The sequence below is a fragment of the Adiantum capillus-veneris genome, chromosome 19 (genome assembly GCF_014529385.1).
Source record: "Adiantum capillus-veneris isolate H3 chromosome 19, ASM1452938v2, whole genome shotgun sequence".
Classification (NCBI taxonomy): domain Eukaryota; kingdom Viridiplantae; phylum Streptophyta; class Polypodiopsida; order Polypodiales; family Pteridaceae; genus Adiantum; species Adiantum capillus-veneris.
Window position 1 is genome coordinate 47,174,200 of NC_140949.1, and position 17,809 is coordinate 47,192,008.

The window sequence follows — 17,809 nt, forward strand, 5'->3', positions numbered from 1 at the left end:
AATCGAAAAAAAAGGTGAAAAAGGACGAGAAAGACCGTGTGACCCAATATTCAATGACGCTCTTTAAAGAGAGGTACACAAATGTCAACATCTCGCACAAAGACCTAGGATAAATAATAAAAAAGAAAGGTTTTTGCCATGTGGCACTAATCCGCAAACTTTATCCAATGGTCCACAATTGCACCAAGGACTCCTTATGTAGTCGAAAAATTGTGCATTTCTGGACTACACGAGGAGACCTTGGCAAGAGCGCATTCGCACACCCCTCTTTCCTTGTTGAGGCTGTCGTCATAACCAGCATGTAAAGCCTACCTAAAGTGTTGGATTTTTGGTGTAATTGTGGACCATTGGATAAAGCTTACATATTCGTGCCACATGGGAAAAACCTTTTTTTTTTTTTGATGTCTTCTAGGTCTTTGTGAGAGGTGTTGACATTTGTGTACCTCTCTCTTTAAAGAGGGCATTTGAATATTGGTTTAGTCATTATAGTTTATGCTTTTGAAATATATTGTAATCTAAATAAGTCATTGTTACACTTGTTTCCAAAAAGTGTAATACTCTAAGGTGGAGGGGCCAATACTATGGTATGATATTGAAAGCGATAAAATTCTTCCCCATGAGAGGAACGGGCCACGTCACCTGCATTTCTACCTTCGCTCCTATGTGATAAACCACCCACAAAATGATCTCCTCTCACCTTCGCGCGCACACTTGTTGTGCTAAAGTAGAATAGTAAAATAATGTGGCACGAGGGCCAGTGGAAACCCATTTTTGAACTCACGATCGGTGGAACCCAGGCAAGCGGCATACCAATCGGCATATTGTAACCACATGATATTATTCTGGAATGTGTTATTATTAGGGTGATACACACTACAGTTGGGGGCTGCTCTAATACTAACCCCCTTTTGTAACAATTTCAAAAAAAAAATGCTAGTGTCAATTTCTCATTATTATTAAATTCCTCTCAATAGCATTATATGTAGGCCATAGTGAACTTTTACCTTGTTTAAATTATAACCTTTAAGCATCACTAAGACCTCACCCCTTTGGGGCAGGCCAAAAAGCTGACAGAGTATAAGTGCTACCAAACAAAAAAATTGGGTGGGAGTAATACATGAGTATGTGAATGATCGAGGGATGGAACTAAAGGCCCTATTTCGACATGAGTATGTGAATGATCGAGGGAAGGGGCTTGGCTTCTTGTGGAAGAGCTTAAATTCCAGCCGGCGGGGTTGAGGTTGCCATTTGCTTTGCGGGTCCATACGTGAGGGAAGCTCGCATTTTGTGAATAGTTCTTGCCACGCATGTAGAACACACCCCTTGACAAAACGCTTATTTGGGCGGTCTGAACGCTGCCCAAGTCTAAAATGAGAAGCTAGATGCTCAAAGAGGTACAATGATGATGTACATGGCGACACCAAAATGAGCGTGTAGTATCATGCATGGGTGGCTATGGGTTGAAAAATCTGCGAAGAATAGCACATGGATGGATGGAGAGAGAAATGAAATGTTATATTCACATCTACAAAAGGCCAAAGTGACCTATGAGACCAGGAAGTTGCAATGCGGTGTATTTGATACCAAGTCAGATTAACAAAATAAATTAAACTAGGGATAACAAGATATAAATACTGCGGAATCCTAAACTAAGCGGATAGGTGTGAAAGGCGAAAGGCGTGAAATGTAAGAACTGAGCTATACAATGTGTAGACAATTTGGGAGGGAAGTAGAGATCTATCTTCATAGAGATCCATCTTCATCTGCACTCTGGACGACGAAAAAGTATGGCTCGAATCCTTCGTTGTAGCCTCCTTTGAAATTGTGTAGCTCCTCTTCTCCATTGGGGTCGTCTAGATCTCCCTAGCTCCAATGCTCGGTCTATGAGAATGCCAGTAGTGCGGGTAGACCTCTCCAATGTTGGTTGCTCCTCTGTTTGTTCTTCTGGGTGTACAATATCTAGTGTAAAGAAATCTGTGATCTGCTCTGGGGTTGTCTCTCTTCAACTCTCCTCAGTAAAGTTTCTTTGTGCCTGTGTAGCTCAAGTAGATATAGCCCAAGACATCTCTGATCCTCATAACTCATGACCCTAGATAGAGGCCCAAAACCTTCTTTGAATAGACAATGAAAACGGCCTCGTATCTCATAGTACACTGTGCAATGACATATGTAATGTACCTCTGTCTCTGGCTCTAGATGGCTAAGCGACATATCCTGCTATCTGCTTGTGTCCCTCTGAATCTGCCAGTCTCAATCTCGAGTTGATGTGAGGATGTGCGTATCTGGCCAATGGCACATCGCACACCATGAGAAAGATGCCTGTCCATATAGCTAGGTCGAATCACAAACCCATCCCCCGTAAGGTGGAGAAAATGCTCTCTATAGAAAACCATCTTTGTGCCCAACTCCTGTATCGGCTCTATCCATGTCCTCCTCGTGTCCAGCTAGATCAGATCCTGACGAATGAGTCTATTAATCTCTACCCGCGTCAAAGACCTCAAGGGTGCCTGTAGAGAGTATTGAAAAGAAGGCAACCTGTCCATGGTGAAACCATGTGTATGAAACCATGATGCCATTTGTGCATACCAGCATGATGTATCCCCATTAAGAGCTAATTGTTTGGAGGACTCTAGAGCCACCCTTGCATATTTGTCCTTGGTAGTATCCCACAGACTGTGTACAAAGGAGACTGATCTAGTAAGCGCCTCAATCTCCATAGGGGGGGCAGCTAATTCCGCTCGAATGATATCATGTGGTACGGAAGCCTTGGCTCTAATCAGCCGAGAGATCATAGATACTAGGGGCTTCTCCATACGCCTCCAACTTTCCTGGCCTACAGAAGGTCCCCAAACTTGCACCCCATATAACATAGTAGAGGCAACCAAAGTATCAAAGAGCCTTAACTTTGTCCTAGGTTCCTGGAACTGAACCTGCGAACACATCCTCTCCATTCCTCCCAGAGCCGCACCAGCTCTAGTTAGTCTAGTCTCTGCTGCTCTTCTCAAGGAAAATCTCGGCCCAGTAAAGACTACCCCCAGGTAAGTGTAAGCATTTGTATACTCCACAATCTCCAGACCATATTTGAAAGTAGGTACTGATCTCTTGACCCATTGCGGTGTGGTGTTAAACACCATAACCTTGGTTTTACCTAGGTTTACACACAATCCACTATCCTCTGCAAAACTGTGTAGTGCATCCAACTGTCGTTGCATACCTTCTGGTGAGTCAGATATCAACACAATATCATCAGCATATAGCAACAATGGGATCCACGTCCCTGCCAACTGTGCACCTCTGTCACCCTCTCTGTCGATGTAATCAGACACCTCATCAACATACATACCAAATAGAGTAGGAGACAATGGGCAGCCCTGTTTCACTACAATAGTAGAGTGAACTAAATCTGATACCCCTTCCGCAGTGCGTACATGTCCCATCACTGATCTGTACAAAGCCATAATCCCCCAAATCACCTCTATGGGCACCCCCATCTCCTGTAGTCTGTGCATCAATCGAGCTCTTGGTACCATGTCAAATGCTTTACGAAAATCCACAAAGCTACAATAGATCCGTCTCCCATGTGCTCTGCCCTCCTCAATGATGGCCCTGAGTGTCAGAATATGATCAAGAGTGGAAAAACCCCTCCTGAAGCCGGCTTGACCCTTTGCTCGTACACCCTCGCCCTCTGCCCAATTACTCAAGTGTTGCTCCAGGATAGATGCATACAACCGTGCCAATGTGTGTCCAACCATAATAGTGCGGTAGTTTCCAACCATAATAGTGCGGTAGTTTCCAGGCTCTGTAGGGTCACCAGCCTTGAAGATGGGCACAATATTAGACGACCTCCAAGTCTCAGGTAATCCCTCACACACGGCACGATTGAACAACACTGCGAGAACCTCCATCAGCACATCCCTGGCATGTATAAAGTGCTCCGCTACTAGACCGTCATGATCATATGCCTTCCTGGTCTTCATCCTGTCGATGGCCCTTTGTACCATCTCAGGTGTAAAGAAAGTGCTCGTAGCTAGGCAAGGCTTGGTAGGGTCTGGAAGGGGTTCCTGTCCAGGAACCGTATATAATGATGTCGCATATTGGCCCCACACCTCGGGTGAAGTAATCACTGGGGGAGGGAGTGCTCATGGAAGAGTCGCCACGCCTCTCCTGAGTCCCTACTCAAGAACATCTGATACAAGTATCGCTCCATCTGAGCTAGGTAAGCTCGCTTCTTCCGTCACACAAGGCGCCGGAAAGCAATCCGAGACTGTCTGTAAGTGATGACTCCTACCTCTAAAGCTGGGCTCTCATCTCTCTGCACTCCTCATCATACCAACTATTCTGGGGCATGCTCCCAGAATGTTGTCTCTTGCCCGACTGAGTGTGTGGGTATGCCACTGATGTAGCCCCATGCAGTGTCTCAGTCAGTAGAGTGGTGCACTCCTCCACTGAGAGGCCTGTACCATTTGTGCCAGTTGTGCCTTCCAATAGACGGTCCCAGATCTCCTCTGAATAAACGAAATCAGTCTCTGGTGTAAATGTATAGCGGGTGTGTGACCTGCCTCTTGATGTCTGGGTTGTACTATACTGAAATTTAACGGATAGTGTCAAGAGAGCATGATCTACTACTATGCCCACTGGCCTGGCTCCCACTGTGAAATCCTGAATGCAGGGGACAAAGCTCGGTTGTGTCATAACATAATCCACTGTACTGGCCCCATGTCTATGTGGAAAGCATGTGACATCGGCTGCTCCAGGAAATCGCTGGAAGCCATTAAGTATGGCTAATCCATGTGTAGTCGTCATTTCTATGAGGTATCTCCCATACTCCGCTTGCTCTCTGTCATCTGAGCATCTGTCAAGTCCCAACTCACCCACATCCAGCTCTCTAAGCATCTCATTTGAAGTGTCGTAGAAGACTGTCTGCGAGTTGCCCGTTCGGGCATTGAAGTCCCCTAGGAGAATGATATCACCATCCCTAGAAAACTCGCAAATGTCATCATCTAGGATAGAGAAAGGCGATTGCCCTCTGGGTGCGGCATACATTGATGTACTGGGAGGAAAGTAACATATGGCAATATATAGGAATCGACCTGTGTCAGCTCTCAGTCTCACCCACATATATCTAGCATGATCATCTCTTCATACAATATGCAGTAATGGTTGTAGTTCCTCTCTGAATAGCACTGCTACTCCTCCTGAACCTCTACTCCCATGCTCAGATCTTGCATTTGTCCTGTGAGCTGTTTCCCATCTGTATCCCACCACATGTGGCATTACCTGTCCAGGGGCCTGATGAGTCTCTAAGAAGAACACAATATCCTTGTCTTTGAAACTCTCCTCAAATGCACCCATGTCCAACCTCATATACCCATTACAATTCCAGGTAGCCATCTTCAGTGTGGTCCCATAGGTCTCGCACCGTCATGCAGTCTACCGCTCTAAAATCACCACCCGTCCATCTCTATAGAAGGCTATCTTTCCCTTCTCCCTTGCCGCTGTAATCTCTGGCATTACCTCTCTCATATGTGCAAGCTGTGAGAGAGTCAGGTCATCACCGAGGAAAATACCTGTCTTTTTGAGAGTAGGCCTCTTCCTCAAGAATTCCTTCTTCTCTTCCAACGAGGGGAAACGTAGTATGAGAGCTCTCCCCTTTGAAGACTCTCCCATGCCTTTGTGTGCAAAGGCTTCTCCATCCCCATCATGGATGTAAGGCTTGTGACCTCTTTCTCCACATTGTTTATGTCCTTGAGACTGGTCACTCTCACATGCAATGCTCGCATCCGCCTTCTTTGTTCCTCTTCGAGAGTCATGTTGATAAGCGTCAGTTACAAGGAGTTTCTTGACCTTTCCCTTTCTTGGCGACCTCAATCCATTTTTTAGCCTCGTCCGCCTTTTTCTGTGTCCTTGTTATCATCTCCGCCCATGAAGATGTCTTTGCCACACTCAATTTCTCTTCCTCTGTAATCATCCTTTCCTGTTCCTTAATTTCCTTGATTTCATCTATTACCGAGGGTTGAAATTCGCCTTCCTCTAGTCCATTGCTTACTCTATCAGCAAGCTCCTGTTTAGGGCTGAGACTTCTTTTTTGAGTGCCCGTATCTCGGCGTTTGGGTTCTCCTGTTTGAGGGCTGAGACTTCTTCTTTGAGTGTCTATATTTCTGCGTTAAGGCTCTCTTTCTCCTTCTTCCACTGTGCGCTTTCATTGAAGACCATCTGAAGGAGGTTGGCCTTCTCCTTCCACCATCCTTCCATCTCTGTTTTCCACTCCTTCATTTCCCTCTCCATCTGCGCCATCCGCCTATTCGTGAGCATGAAGGTTGCCTTTGCTCGCGGCTTGCAAACAGGTGAGACATTGGCGGCTTCCGTGTCCTGCGCAGGGTCTTCTTCAAGTGTGACAGTTTGTGCAACACCCATCAAGCATTCATGGCCTTGACGTTGATCCATTACGGTGTGGCCCAAAGAATCATTTTCCATTATAAAATTCAAGCTGGACGTGCAGGGCTGCAGGGAACCCTCAGGAAGGAACGCGTAGGGCTGCTGTGAGAGACAGAGAGAGAGAGAGAGAGAGAGAGAGAGAGAGAGAGAGAGAGAGAGAGAGAACCCTACTTGACCTGCTGGGGCTGCGCGCTCTGTATGTCCTCAGTCATTGCAGTCCGCCATGTGTTCAAAGATGGGCACGCAGCTGCTGCAGAGAGAGAGAGAGATTAAAGTCCTGTCGACAGGATGAGTCTCTGATGCTGTGCTGTTACAATCGATGGGAGAGGTTGGACTTCTGCGCGAGAGATTGGGTTGTTGCTACAGTCCCGCCAGAGAGAGAGAGCTGCTGTGGTGCCGCACTGTTGCTAAATTGGCTTTATCTTACAGAAAAATAATTCTAAATGAATTATTGGATTTATAAGAGTGAGGGTTTTCTCGCTTGGAACACCAAGGACAAATAATTCTAAATGAATTATTGGAATTTTAAGTGAGAGGGCTTTTCTCATTGGAGACATCCGAGTACAGAGTATTCCTAGTGCGTCATTTAGAGTAATGACGGGAACACTGAGAACGGGAATATCTGTAAGGCAACTAGGAACGGGTACTTCTGATGCGTCACATCGGATGGGTGACATGGAGCATCGGAAATAAGTATCCGACCATCCGGGAACGGACATCTCTGATGCGTCATAGGATGGGTGACATGAAGCATCGTGAAAGAGATTGTACCGTAAGTTCGGTAGGAAAGGACTAGGTGATGGGTATTCCTGATGCGTCACAAGGTGGGTGACGGGTGCATCAGAAAGGGAATATCCATAGTCGGGAGGAAATTCCGAACTGTGTTAGAATTGTGCACAAGGAAAAAGCAACCACTTGAATGAAGATGGGTTCAAAGGAAACTTTGAGGAAAAATAGATGCTTTTTGAGAAAGCGGGATTGCCTTTCGGGAAAGCAGATGCTTTCTCGCGAGGAAGTCTATGTCTGCATTGCAACTATGCATGTATGGGACGCCTGGGAAGTGCTGTGAAAGCATTGTTTTTAACTTATAAGGTTTAATTGAGTTTTTGGACAGATTCATACCATTTTTGAAGGTGACCGATCGCCCACTTAATAAGTGGGCAGCCATATGATAAATAAGGCAACAGATCAGCCAGCGTTTTCTCTCTCTCTTTTTCGGGCAGAGCAACGGAAAAAAAAAAAAAACCGACCGCGATCTCTATGCGAGCAGCTATTCGTGCCCGTGGCTAGGAGCTATAAAAGCATCACATGCCCTTACTCAGAGAAAAAGACCAATCTTTGCAAGGAGGAGATGCTGCTGCAAATTTCAGCCGTAAAGAAGACGTTGCCGTTGATGCCCATGGCTGCCCCAAGTGTACCAGATGTCGCCAAGACTCAATGCGCGAGTTCCCTCGCGAAGAAATGCCTACGGAGCGTGTTTCCATCGCGAGAAGTTGCTGTTTTTCTCTGTTTTCAGCCCATAAACGTCGTAGACGGGGCTGATTTACGAGGAGGAACCCAAGAACACACCTCTTCTGTGTGTAAGATTGGAAGAGAGGATTTTCTATGTAGAGATCTCTTCCGGGGAATTGTTTTTCGAGAACCGAGTTGCGTTTCGAGCGTCGAGACTTTGAAGGTAACGATTTTCATGTTATGATCTCTGAGTATTTGATTGCAGGTGTACTTCCTCTTCGTGAGGGAGTAGGAGCAGAGGAAGGCATGAGCCTCTGCACGAGAAAAGCGCTCTGAGGAACTAGAGCCAGATCAGCCCAAGGGTTTCGCACCCAAGTTTGGGAAGCAGATCCACGGATCGAAGAGAGGTAGACTCTCGAGATGTGATCTAGAAGTTGAAATTCCCAAGGGAAGGACTTCGTGTCCAGGAAAGCGGAGTTAATCTGCAGGAAGAGGACTCTGGAAACAGAGTCAGAAAAGAGTTGCAGGGATGTCATGCCCTGAGTCTGGAAGGTGAGATCCAGAGGCGAGAACCTTGGTTCTCAAGGATTTGGAATAAGGAACGGAAGTTCCTTGGAATAGGGTTTTGCCCTAGGAATCGGAAGCTAAGGCTTCCAGGAACCATCTAGTCTTATTCTAGAACGAACGTGGTAATACGTTCGGTTCAAGTGCTTGTATAGACTTCTCCTCAGTAATAAAGATACTATTACGGGGGGGGACCAGCCCATCTTGTGGTCCCCAGTACTGTGTCGAACTTCTCACTTTATCTCTCTCTCTATCTATTTCTCTCTATATCCTCTGGCTTCAATATTAAGTGATAAATTTTATTTATTCGAGTATATTTTATATTGCTATGCGCTCCCGTTTGTGACAATGGTATCAGAGCATGGTCTCCTCGCTTTCTCTGTAAAGGAGGACGACTCTGGGAAGATACAGGAAGAAGCCATGACAAGCCAAGAGAGAAGTAAGCAGGCGGAACCCTAAGTCCTGCAAGGAAAAGCTCGCAGAGTTGGAAATTTTTTTTTCTCTCTCTATGCAAGAAGTCGACACAAGACTTGGGATTCTCTGAGAAGGCGACAAGAGCATGATGCTCAAGAACCTAGAGAATCCAAGGAGCGGAAAGCTCAAGATCCTTCAGAATCCAGAAAATATCCATAAACGTCAATCCACAACTATAGCCATGAAATCCCGTCATTTCGGGAAGGATATGAAGAAGGTCTTTAGACCTCAGAACACTCCGGTCAAGTTTGATACTTTTGACGTAACGGAAGATGCCCCGAAAGCTACCGCTTTCATTCGACAGTTTGAAGTTGCCTTTGCAAACGGCAATTTCTGAGAAGCGTCGAAGATGAGGCATGTGATTAAACACCTCAAGGGGATTGCAAGTACTTGGTGGTATACCAAAGCTCTGCAAGGAACTTACAACAAGACTTGGATTCAATTCAAGGCTGAATTTTTCGACAAATTTTTTTTCCTCTACACTTTGAGGAAGGCATCCAAGAAGATTGGGATGGGTTTGCCCAATAGGAACACGAGTGAGTCAAAGCAAGTAGTGGTTCACTCTTGCCAAGGTAGCTCCACTCTCGATCCTCTCTGAGGAAGGAAAGATGAAGAAATTCAATGAAGGACTTTTGCCCGAATTTTGTAGACGCATCTGCAAAATACTTTGCAGCAGATGGTAGAGTCACCAATAAAAGATGAAAGTGTACACCTTAGTGTACATAGAATCTAATCCCCGTAGTGGGACGGGAATCATTGAACACAGAAATTTTGGAGTAAGGGAATTCAATCTAACTCCTGAGTTCTTGAATAGAAGACCCTCGAACTTTAAGTGAGAGGGCAGGTTTTCAATCAAAGTTACATCTTTGAGGAAATCATAAAGTGCATTGTGCTTGTTTGCTCTTTTGCACAAGATATGGTTATGTCTTACTGGGACTACCACTCTCGAGTGTTTATGAGAGCAGGATCAAACTGAAACATTGTTTTCTGAGATGAATTGGTTTGCTTAACTAGCCGGAAGGTCAACTATTGATCTGGTATCCGGTAATTCTCGAACAGATTACCTGCTACTGCGGGTAGGAAATTATGAAGGAACCATTCTGAGCTTTCAAGCAAAGAAAAGCTTTCATGAAGCTTGAGTACTCTTTACGCCCACACCCCCTACACGGTAAGGGAAGATATGGTAGTACTTTTAGCACAAGTGAATGAACACTCTCTTTAGGAGGGAAGGAACAAGTGACGACTACGGCCTGTGCTTGAGGAATCCAAGGATTAAAATCCTAGATTATTTGATGAGCGGGTTTTGCTCTAAGATCGAGCCAAGTGATCATCAAGTTGAGCGTCTTCGCTCTAAGGATCTTACGAAGGGAAGGTAATTTCCCAGGTTCACCGAAACTTTAACACAGCTTAAGAATTATGTACACTTTTGAGTACATGGATAACACACGAAGATGCAGACCTATGCCAAGGAACTGGACGAGAGTTTGTTATACTCTCTTGAGCGCCTTTTTGCGCGCAAGAATATTCCGACACGAGAATCTCTATTTGAGATGTGTTTGGTAGAAGGAATTTGAGTTTCTCTACGGAGAAGAGGTTTTCCGATGGTCGTTGATCATTGAGTACGCTATGTGCTTTTACCATTACAGTAGCAACTTTTGGTTGCGGTATATGTTTCTCCATGAGCTGGTCAAGTAGCATTTACACGCTGCTGGAATAAATTTGAACTATTTTGTTCATAAGAATATAATTCGTCAACCGTTTCAAAATGGTAAGAATTACAAATGGGAGAATATCCCTAAGAATCAAAGAGGGTTCGCTCTATTGTGAACCGGGTTTGAACGTACGTTCAGAAAATGCTATGGCTAGAATCCTATCTGCCTGAGGTTTTGCAAATCGTCAATGATGCTCGCAAGGTGAATCATTTTTTATGATTTTGTAAGGAAGAGACGCTAATGGGCGTCGGGAAATCACTGCTCGTGGTAATAACTCGCAGGAGGAAACGATTGGAAGGAAGTGCTGTCATGCACAAGGAATCTTCGGATTGGAACCGTCCGCCTACGTTGAGCGACGGCCTGGAACAAGAACCTTCTTTAAGGTGATCGCAAATTGTGGAAGAAAGACATCGAACTTAATGCTCTATGACTTGGGCATTCCCTATGAGGGAGGACACAAGAGGTTTAATACCCTCTGGACTAACAGCGTAGGATTATGCGCAAGGACAAATACCTAGATTGATTTCTAGGAAGATTATTCTTCTCGAATTTGAGAAGACAGAATCAAATTAACAGAGTCTTAGATAAGGAAACTTTGGATCAGAACAATTGGTCTACCCAAAGCAAAGGCCCCGAATAAGAACTTACTTTGGTAAGATGACACACCTGTTCTGCCATAGGAAGATTCACATGAGCTTAATGCTCTCGACATGCCCTATGCGGGAGGACACAAGAGGTTTAATATCCTCAGGACTAATAGCGCAAGGTTATGCGCAAGGACATAGACCTAGAATGATTTCTAGGAGGTTTATTCTTCTCGGAATTGAGAAGGTGGAATTGAGTTAACAGATTCTCGGATGAGGAAACTTCCAATCTGTTGGAAAGACGTGAATGACGAGTTCTTACAAGGCTCGTAACTTTAATGAAAGGTGAAGAATATCCTCGAGGTCCTAGAGGAAAGACATAAACCGGTAAGGTAAGTATTGAATTATTGAATTTTTGTTTAATTAAATTTTTAAGTTCTCTTTTGAGAAAGGACTAGCTCAACTCACCATCGAGCAAGATTTGGAATCTTTCCGGTTTCTCCCTGGCAGTTCAGTTGAACCTCTACAGTTGAGGACAACTGTTTATAAGTGAGAGGGATGTTGCTAAATTGGCTTTATCTTACAGAAAAATAATTCTAAATGAATTATTGGATTTATAAGTGAGAGGGTTTTCTCGCTTGGAACACCAAGGCAAATAATTCTAAATAAATTATTGGAATTTTAAGTGAGAGGGCTTTTCTCACTGGAGACATCCGAGTACAGAGTATTCCTAGTGCGTCATTTAAAGTAATGACGGGAACACTGAGAACGGGAATATCTGTAAGGCCACCATGAACGTGTACTTCTGATGCGTCACATCGGATGGGTGACAGGGAGCATCAGAAAGAAGTATCCGACCATCCGGGAACGGACATCTCTGATGCGTCATAGGATGGGTGACATAGAGCATCGTGAAGGAGATTGTACCGTAAGTTCGATAGGAAAGGACTAGGTGATGGGTATTCCTGATACGTCACAAGGTGGGTGACGGGTGCATCAGAAAGGGAATATCCATAGTCGGGAGGAAATTCCGAACTGTGTTAGAATTGTGCACAAGGAAAAAGCAAGCACTTGAATGAAGATGGGTTCAGAGAAAACTTTGAGGAAAAACAGATGCTTTTTGAGAAAGCGGGATTGCCTTTCGGGAAAGCAGATGCTTTCTCGCGAGGAAGTCTATGTCTGCATTGCAACTGTGCATGTGAGGGACGCCTGGGAAGTGCTGTGAAAGCATTGTTTTTAACTTATAAGGTTTAATTGAGTTTTTGGACAGATTCCGCCCACTTAATAAGTGGGCAGCCATCTGATAAATAAGGCAACAGATCAACCAGCGTTTTCTCTCTCTCTTTTTCTGGCAAAGAAACAAAAAAAAAACTGAAAAAATATAAATTATTTATATATATATATAAAAAAAACCGACCGCGATCTCTATGCGAGCAGCTATTCGTGCCTGTGGCTAGGAGCTATAAAAGCATCACATGCCCTTACTCAGAGAAAAAGACCAATCTTTGCAAGGAGGAGATGCTGCTGCAAATTTCAGCCGTAAAGAAGACGTTGCCGGTGATGCCCATGGCTGCCCCAAGTGTACCAGATGTCGCCAAGACTCAATGTGCGAGTTCCCTCGCGAAGAAATGCCTACGGAGCATGTTTCCATCGCGAGAAGTTGCTGTTTTTCTCTGTTTTCAGCCCATAAACGTCGTAGACGGGGCTGATTTACGAGAAGGAACCCAAGAACACACCTCTTCTGTGTGTAAGATTGGAGAAGAGGATTTTCTATGTAGAGATCTCTTCCGGGGAATTGTTTTTCGAGAACCGAGTTGCGTTTCGAGCATCGAGACTTTGAAGGTAACGATTTTCATGTTATGATCTCTGAGTATTTGATTGCAGGTGTACTTCCTCTTCGTGAGGGAGTAGGAGCAGAGGAAGGCATGAGCCTCTGCACGAGAAAAGCGCTTTGAGGAACTAGAGCCAGATCAGCCCAAGGGTTTCGTACCCAAGTTTGGGAAGCAGATCCACGGATCGAAGAGAGGTAGACTCTCGAGATGTGATCTAGAAGTTGAAATTCCCAAGGGAAGGACTTCGTGTCCAGGAAAGCGGAGTTAATCTGCAGGAAGAGGACTCTGGAAACAGAGTTAGAAAAGAGTTGCAGGGATGTCATGCCCCGAGTCTGGAAGGTGAGATCCAGAGGCGAGAACCTTGGTTCTCAAGGATTTGGAATAAGGAACGGAAGTTCCTTGGAATAGGGTTTTGCCCTAGGAATCGGAAGCTAAGGCTTCCAGGAACCATCAAGTCTTATTCTAGAACGAACGTGGTAATACGTTCGGTTCAAGTGCTTGTATAGACTTCTCCTCAGTAATAAAGATACTATTACGGGGGGGGACCAGCCCATCTTCTGGTCCCGAGTACTGTGTCGATCTTCTCACTTTATCTCTCTCTCTCTATCTATTTCTCTCTATATCCTCTGGCTTCAATATTAAGTGATAAATTTTATTTATTCGAGTATATTTTATATTGCTATGCGCTCCCGTTTGTGACACGCACGAATAGAGAGGCTGGGTTGCTGCTGTGGTGCCGCGTGAACAGAGGGGGGCTGGGCTCCTGCTGTGGTGCCGTGCGAACAAAGAGAGGCTGGGCTGCTGCTCCTGCTGTGGTGCCGCACGAACAGAGGGAGGCTGGGCTGCTGCAACAGTCCCGCGACAGAGGCTGGGCTGCTGTTACACTCCCGTGCTGCTTGCTGCTACAATCCCACGCTGCTTGCTGCCCCACAGGCCCAGCGCGCTGCTTGCTGCTACAGTCCCGAGAGAGAGAGAGAGAGAGAGAGAGAGAGAGAGAGAGAATCTTTTGAAGAGAGAAAGAGAGAGAATCTTTTTAAGGGTGGTAAGAACAATGCTAAGAGATGAATTGTGATCTATCAGACATGAGAAGGTGTGTACACATATGTTGATCTAAGAACCTTGTGAGCTAATAAGTTCAGCACTTGGATGATAAGTGCGCGTGCGCGCTCGCACACACACACACACATATGAAATGAAATGTTATATTAGCATCTTCAAAAGGCCAAAATGACCTATGAGACCAATGTGTTACAAAATAGTGAATCTGATACCATGTCTAGGTACAAAAGAACTAGAACAAAAATACTACTACTGCTAGAATCCATCGTCATCTGCACTTTGGATGTTGAGGGAGTATGGCTCGAATCCTTTGTTGTAGTCTCCGTTGATGATGTGTAGCCCTCCTCCTCAATCGTGGGCTGTCTGGATCTCCGTAGTTCTAGTGCTCAGTCGATGAGAGTGCCGGTAGTGGTTAGGTGGGCTATAGCCACTGGGGAGGCCATGTGAAAGGGGGTCAATGGGTAGCCCAATGGAGGGAGACTATGTCAATGGGCAGCCCAAAGGACCTAAACCATGGCGTGGAAGCCAGGCAGGTGGCGCGAAAGGGGGGGGGGGGGTGGTGGCAGCAGCGCGAGCGTGAAGGGGGAACTAGAAGCAGCAAGAGAGAGAGAGAGAGAGAGAGAGAGAGAGAGAGAGAGAGAGAGAGAGAGAGAGAAGAAGAAGAAGAAGAAGAAGAAGAGGGAGCGTAGTAGAAACACTCCCAAAAAACCTTACAAGAATTATCAGGCGACCTATATTGCTTGTCCACGTAGTTGACCTGTGCATGCACTGCTTAGGTGGCACAGCGGACAGTACCAAGGATCGAACCCAAGACCTTGCAGTCAATATGCCTTGTCCACCCGACTCTCTCTCTCTCTCTCTCTCTCTCTCTCTCACACACACACACACACACACAGTATATAAACATCATTTTCTATTTATACAAAGATGCAGAATCATATAAGAACTCCATGCAGTTTCTTGCATGCCAATATGAAGAATAAGTGTCATCTTATATGTTCAAAAGCCTCATATAGCTGTCGAGAATGTCAGTGCATGAAGAACGATATCCGGAGCCAAACATGTTGTAATGGTTCAGATAGTGGTATAATTTGTACAAATCAGTTCGCTGCTCAAAACCTGGTTGCTTTGGTATCACCTGGCAGAATATATTAAAGATGTGCTAATACGTTAGGATGAGATTGAGTAGCACAATAACACATACATACATATATATATGTAAACAGAATTTAAAATGTGCATGCGTGCACACTTGTATGTCTGTGAATTGTAGAACAAGAGATAACCTTTTAATATATAGGAACAATCCCGATAGACCTCAAAGGTGGATGGAGAGAGAGAGAGAGAGAGAGAGAGAGAGAGAGAGAGAGCGTTTTACGTCTATTAGAGGCCGAAGTCGGCCTATGAGACAAATTAAACATACATGTGTCCATCGGGAAAGGACAAAAGTACAAAAGAACAAAATGTGTGGTCCTATGGTAGGGGGAGAGTCAGTGGTGTATGGGAGGCCAGGATACGAGTTACATGGTATATGGGGGGGGGGGGGGGGGGGGATATGGGTGCACATCTATATGCTCAGGGAATTACATTCATTAAGTGCATCAAGCTGACTAGCTCCATCCTAGATCAAATTGGGGTTGTAAGATTTGGTACATGGGTAGCTGTGGTGTTAGAGCTGCGCATATGATCAGGGCTGGGTCTGCAGCATCTGAGAAATCTCTCCTAGGCTGCCTGCTATGGCGAACCTGGATCTTCCCAATCTGTATGCGATGGAGTCTCAGGCTTTGTATCCTGGAGCTCGGAGGCGTCTCATAGCTCTAACCGTTTAAGCCTGCTGTAGGGTGACTCCTCTCCATGTCAATGTGACGGGTGGTGGTAGGGTTGTGGTCCTTTCGAAGAAGTCTGCAAGCTTTGACTGTCTGCCACCCTCTAGTGCCACTACATGTGCCAGCAGTGTCTCTCTATGCCTATATATCTCCACTAAAAAACGGCCAAACTGGCACTGATCTCTAGACTAATCGTAGGGTGGGTTGTCGTGTAAAAAGAGCCTCATATCTATCTCTAATACTCTCATATGCTATACGTTTGCAGACAAAGTTCTCCACGTCCTCAATCACCCTCTTTGTGCAAAGCTAGCAGAACCTCTCAGCTCCTGTCTCTATCTGTAGCCGGTGTGATGATACCCGGAGCTGGCCAATCGCCACTCATGAGCTATGTGGCACGTATGTGTCCATGTACCGTGGTCTCTGAATGAACCCCTTATCTGGCATGGTCAAGAAGTGCTCACTATAATACAACATCTTCAAGGGAAGAGGCTGTCTAGGTGCCATCCATGTCTCTCTGATCTAAAGTTTGCCATAGACCCTGTCTGAGTACTGTGTTCGTCTCACTTTGTGAGAGCTGGATTAAGGGTGAGTCCGGATTGTACCGGAAGGGTGGTTATCTATCCATGTCTAGCCCATGTGCTCCAAACCACTCTCTCACCTGCGAGTACCAAGAATCCTGCTCACCTGACTATGAAATCTGTTTGAAAGCCTCCAAGGCTTTGCATGGGATTCTTATGTGATGGCATCTCTCTCATCCTCTGAATGAGGAAAACTATTGCATCGACTAGCATGGGTGGAGTAGGTAACTCTGCTTGATAATGTCGTCTGGTACTGGGGGCTTACTACGGAACAAGCGCAATATCATACATATTTGTGGTCTCTCAATCTGTGTCTATGAGGTGGTTGATAGTCCAAGAGCCCATACTAATGCAGCATACATCAAAGCGGGGGTGACCCAAGTCTCGAAGAGCCACCCCCTGGTGCGGGGCTCCTAAAAGTGTGCCTGATGACATCTCCTCTCTAGCATGGCCAAGGCCGCATATCCTCTGATGAGTCTATCCATAGCCGCCTGTGCCATGGTGAAGCGCTTGGGTGGGCTGGCAAAGGTGACTCCCAAGCATACATAAGATCCCGCCACCTCTACTTGTCCACCTGCAGCCATGAAGAGTGTCGCACTCCTGATTGCCCTGGGAGTCTGAAAGATCATGTCACAAACTGATGACGTGGCGTGCCCAACTAAAGAGGACTTGTTTCAAAGCGCCTGTAAGTGGCCAACTGAAGGGGACCAATTCCATTGCCAAAAAGTGATGAGGTGGTTGACTGCATGGAAGTCCTGGAAATTGCAGAGGCTGACATGGCCGCTTGAAAATTACGGAGCTGAGCTTTTTGATGCCAGCTTTTGTATCTGATGCTTTTAGGGCGTGGGGCCTTTAAATATGTGACCAGGGGGACTTCCCTGGGATTCTAATGTGTGCGAGTTGTAGAGCAGGATCTCCCTGGCAGTCGTACCTTTGTCAGAGCCATGGCAGTCCGATATAATGGCACTCACACTCGTCCTCCAAGGTTATCAATTTGAAGAAAGAAATTGGGAGGTAGTTGTCCAAAAACTTCTGATTGTAGTCGTCCATGTTTTCAACGGCCATGATTTTCAAGTTACCCCATTCTCCTAGGAGCTGTACTTCAAATGAGGTCATGTAACTTCGGGCAAAAATATTCTTGAAAGCTTGTCAAGTCCTTGGAGTGTGAAGCTTTGTAGCTATAGAACTCCACCACTGCATAGCATTGCCTTTGAGACAAGCAGCTGCTCAAGAGATTTTGGATTCTTCTATGTAGTTCCTGAGTGAATCAATATTGTCGAGCTATTGAAGGAA

The 17,809-nt window shown here is 45.5% G+C and overlaps 1 protein-coding gene and 1 pseudogene across 2 annotated transcripts in view; both read right to left on the reverse strand.

Moving 5' to 3' along the window:
- Positions 1–579: 579 nt before the first annotated feature.
- Positions 580–5,391, reverse strand: LOC147433950 (uncharacterized; annotated as a pseudogene).
- Positions 5,392–15,010: 9,619 nt separating this feature from the next.
- The window catches only part of LOC147433951 (Protein kinase superfamily protein), a 76,200-nt gene continuing 73,401 nt past the window's right edge, over positions 15,011–17,809 (reverse strand). For both annotated transcript variants that reach the window (XM_086490571.1, XM_086490572.1), the window contains exon 9: positions 15,011–15,250. In XM_086490571.1, the coding sequence (XP_086346697.1) occupies positions 15,104–15,250 (147 nt within the window). In that variant the 3' untranslated portion in view covers positions 15,011–15,103. The remainder of the gene's footprint in view (positions 15,251–17,809) is intronic.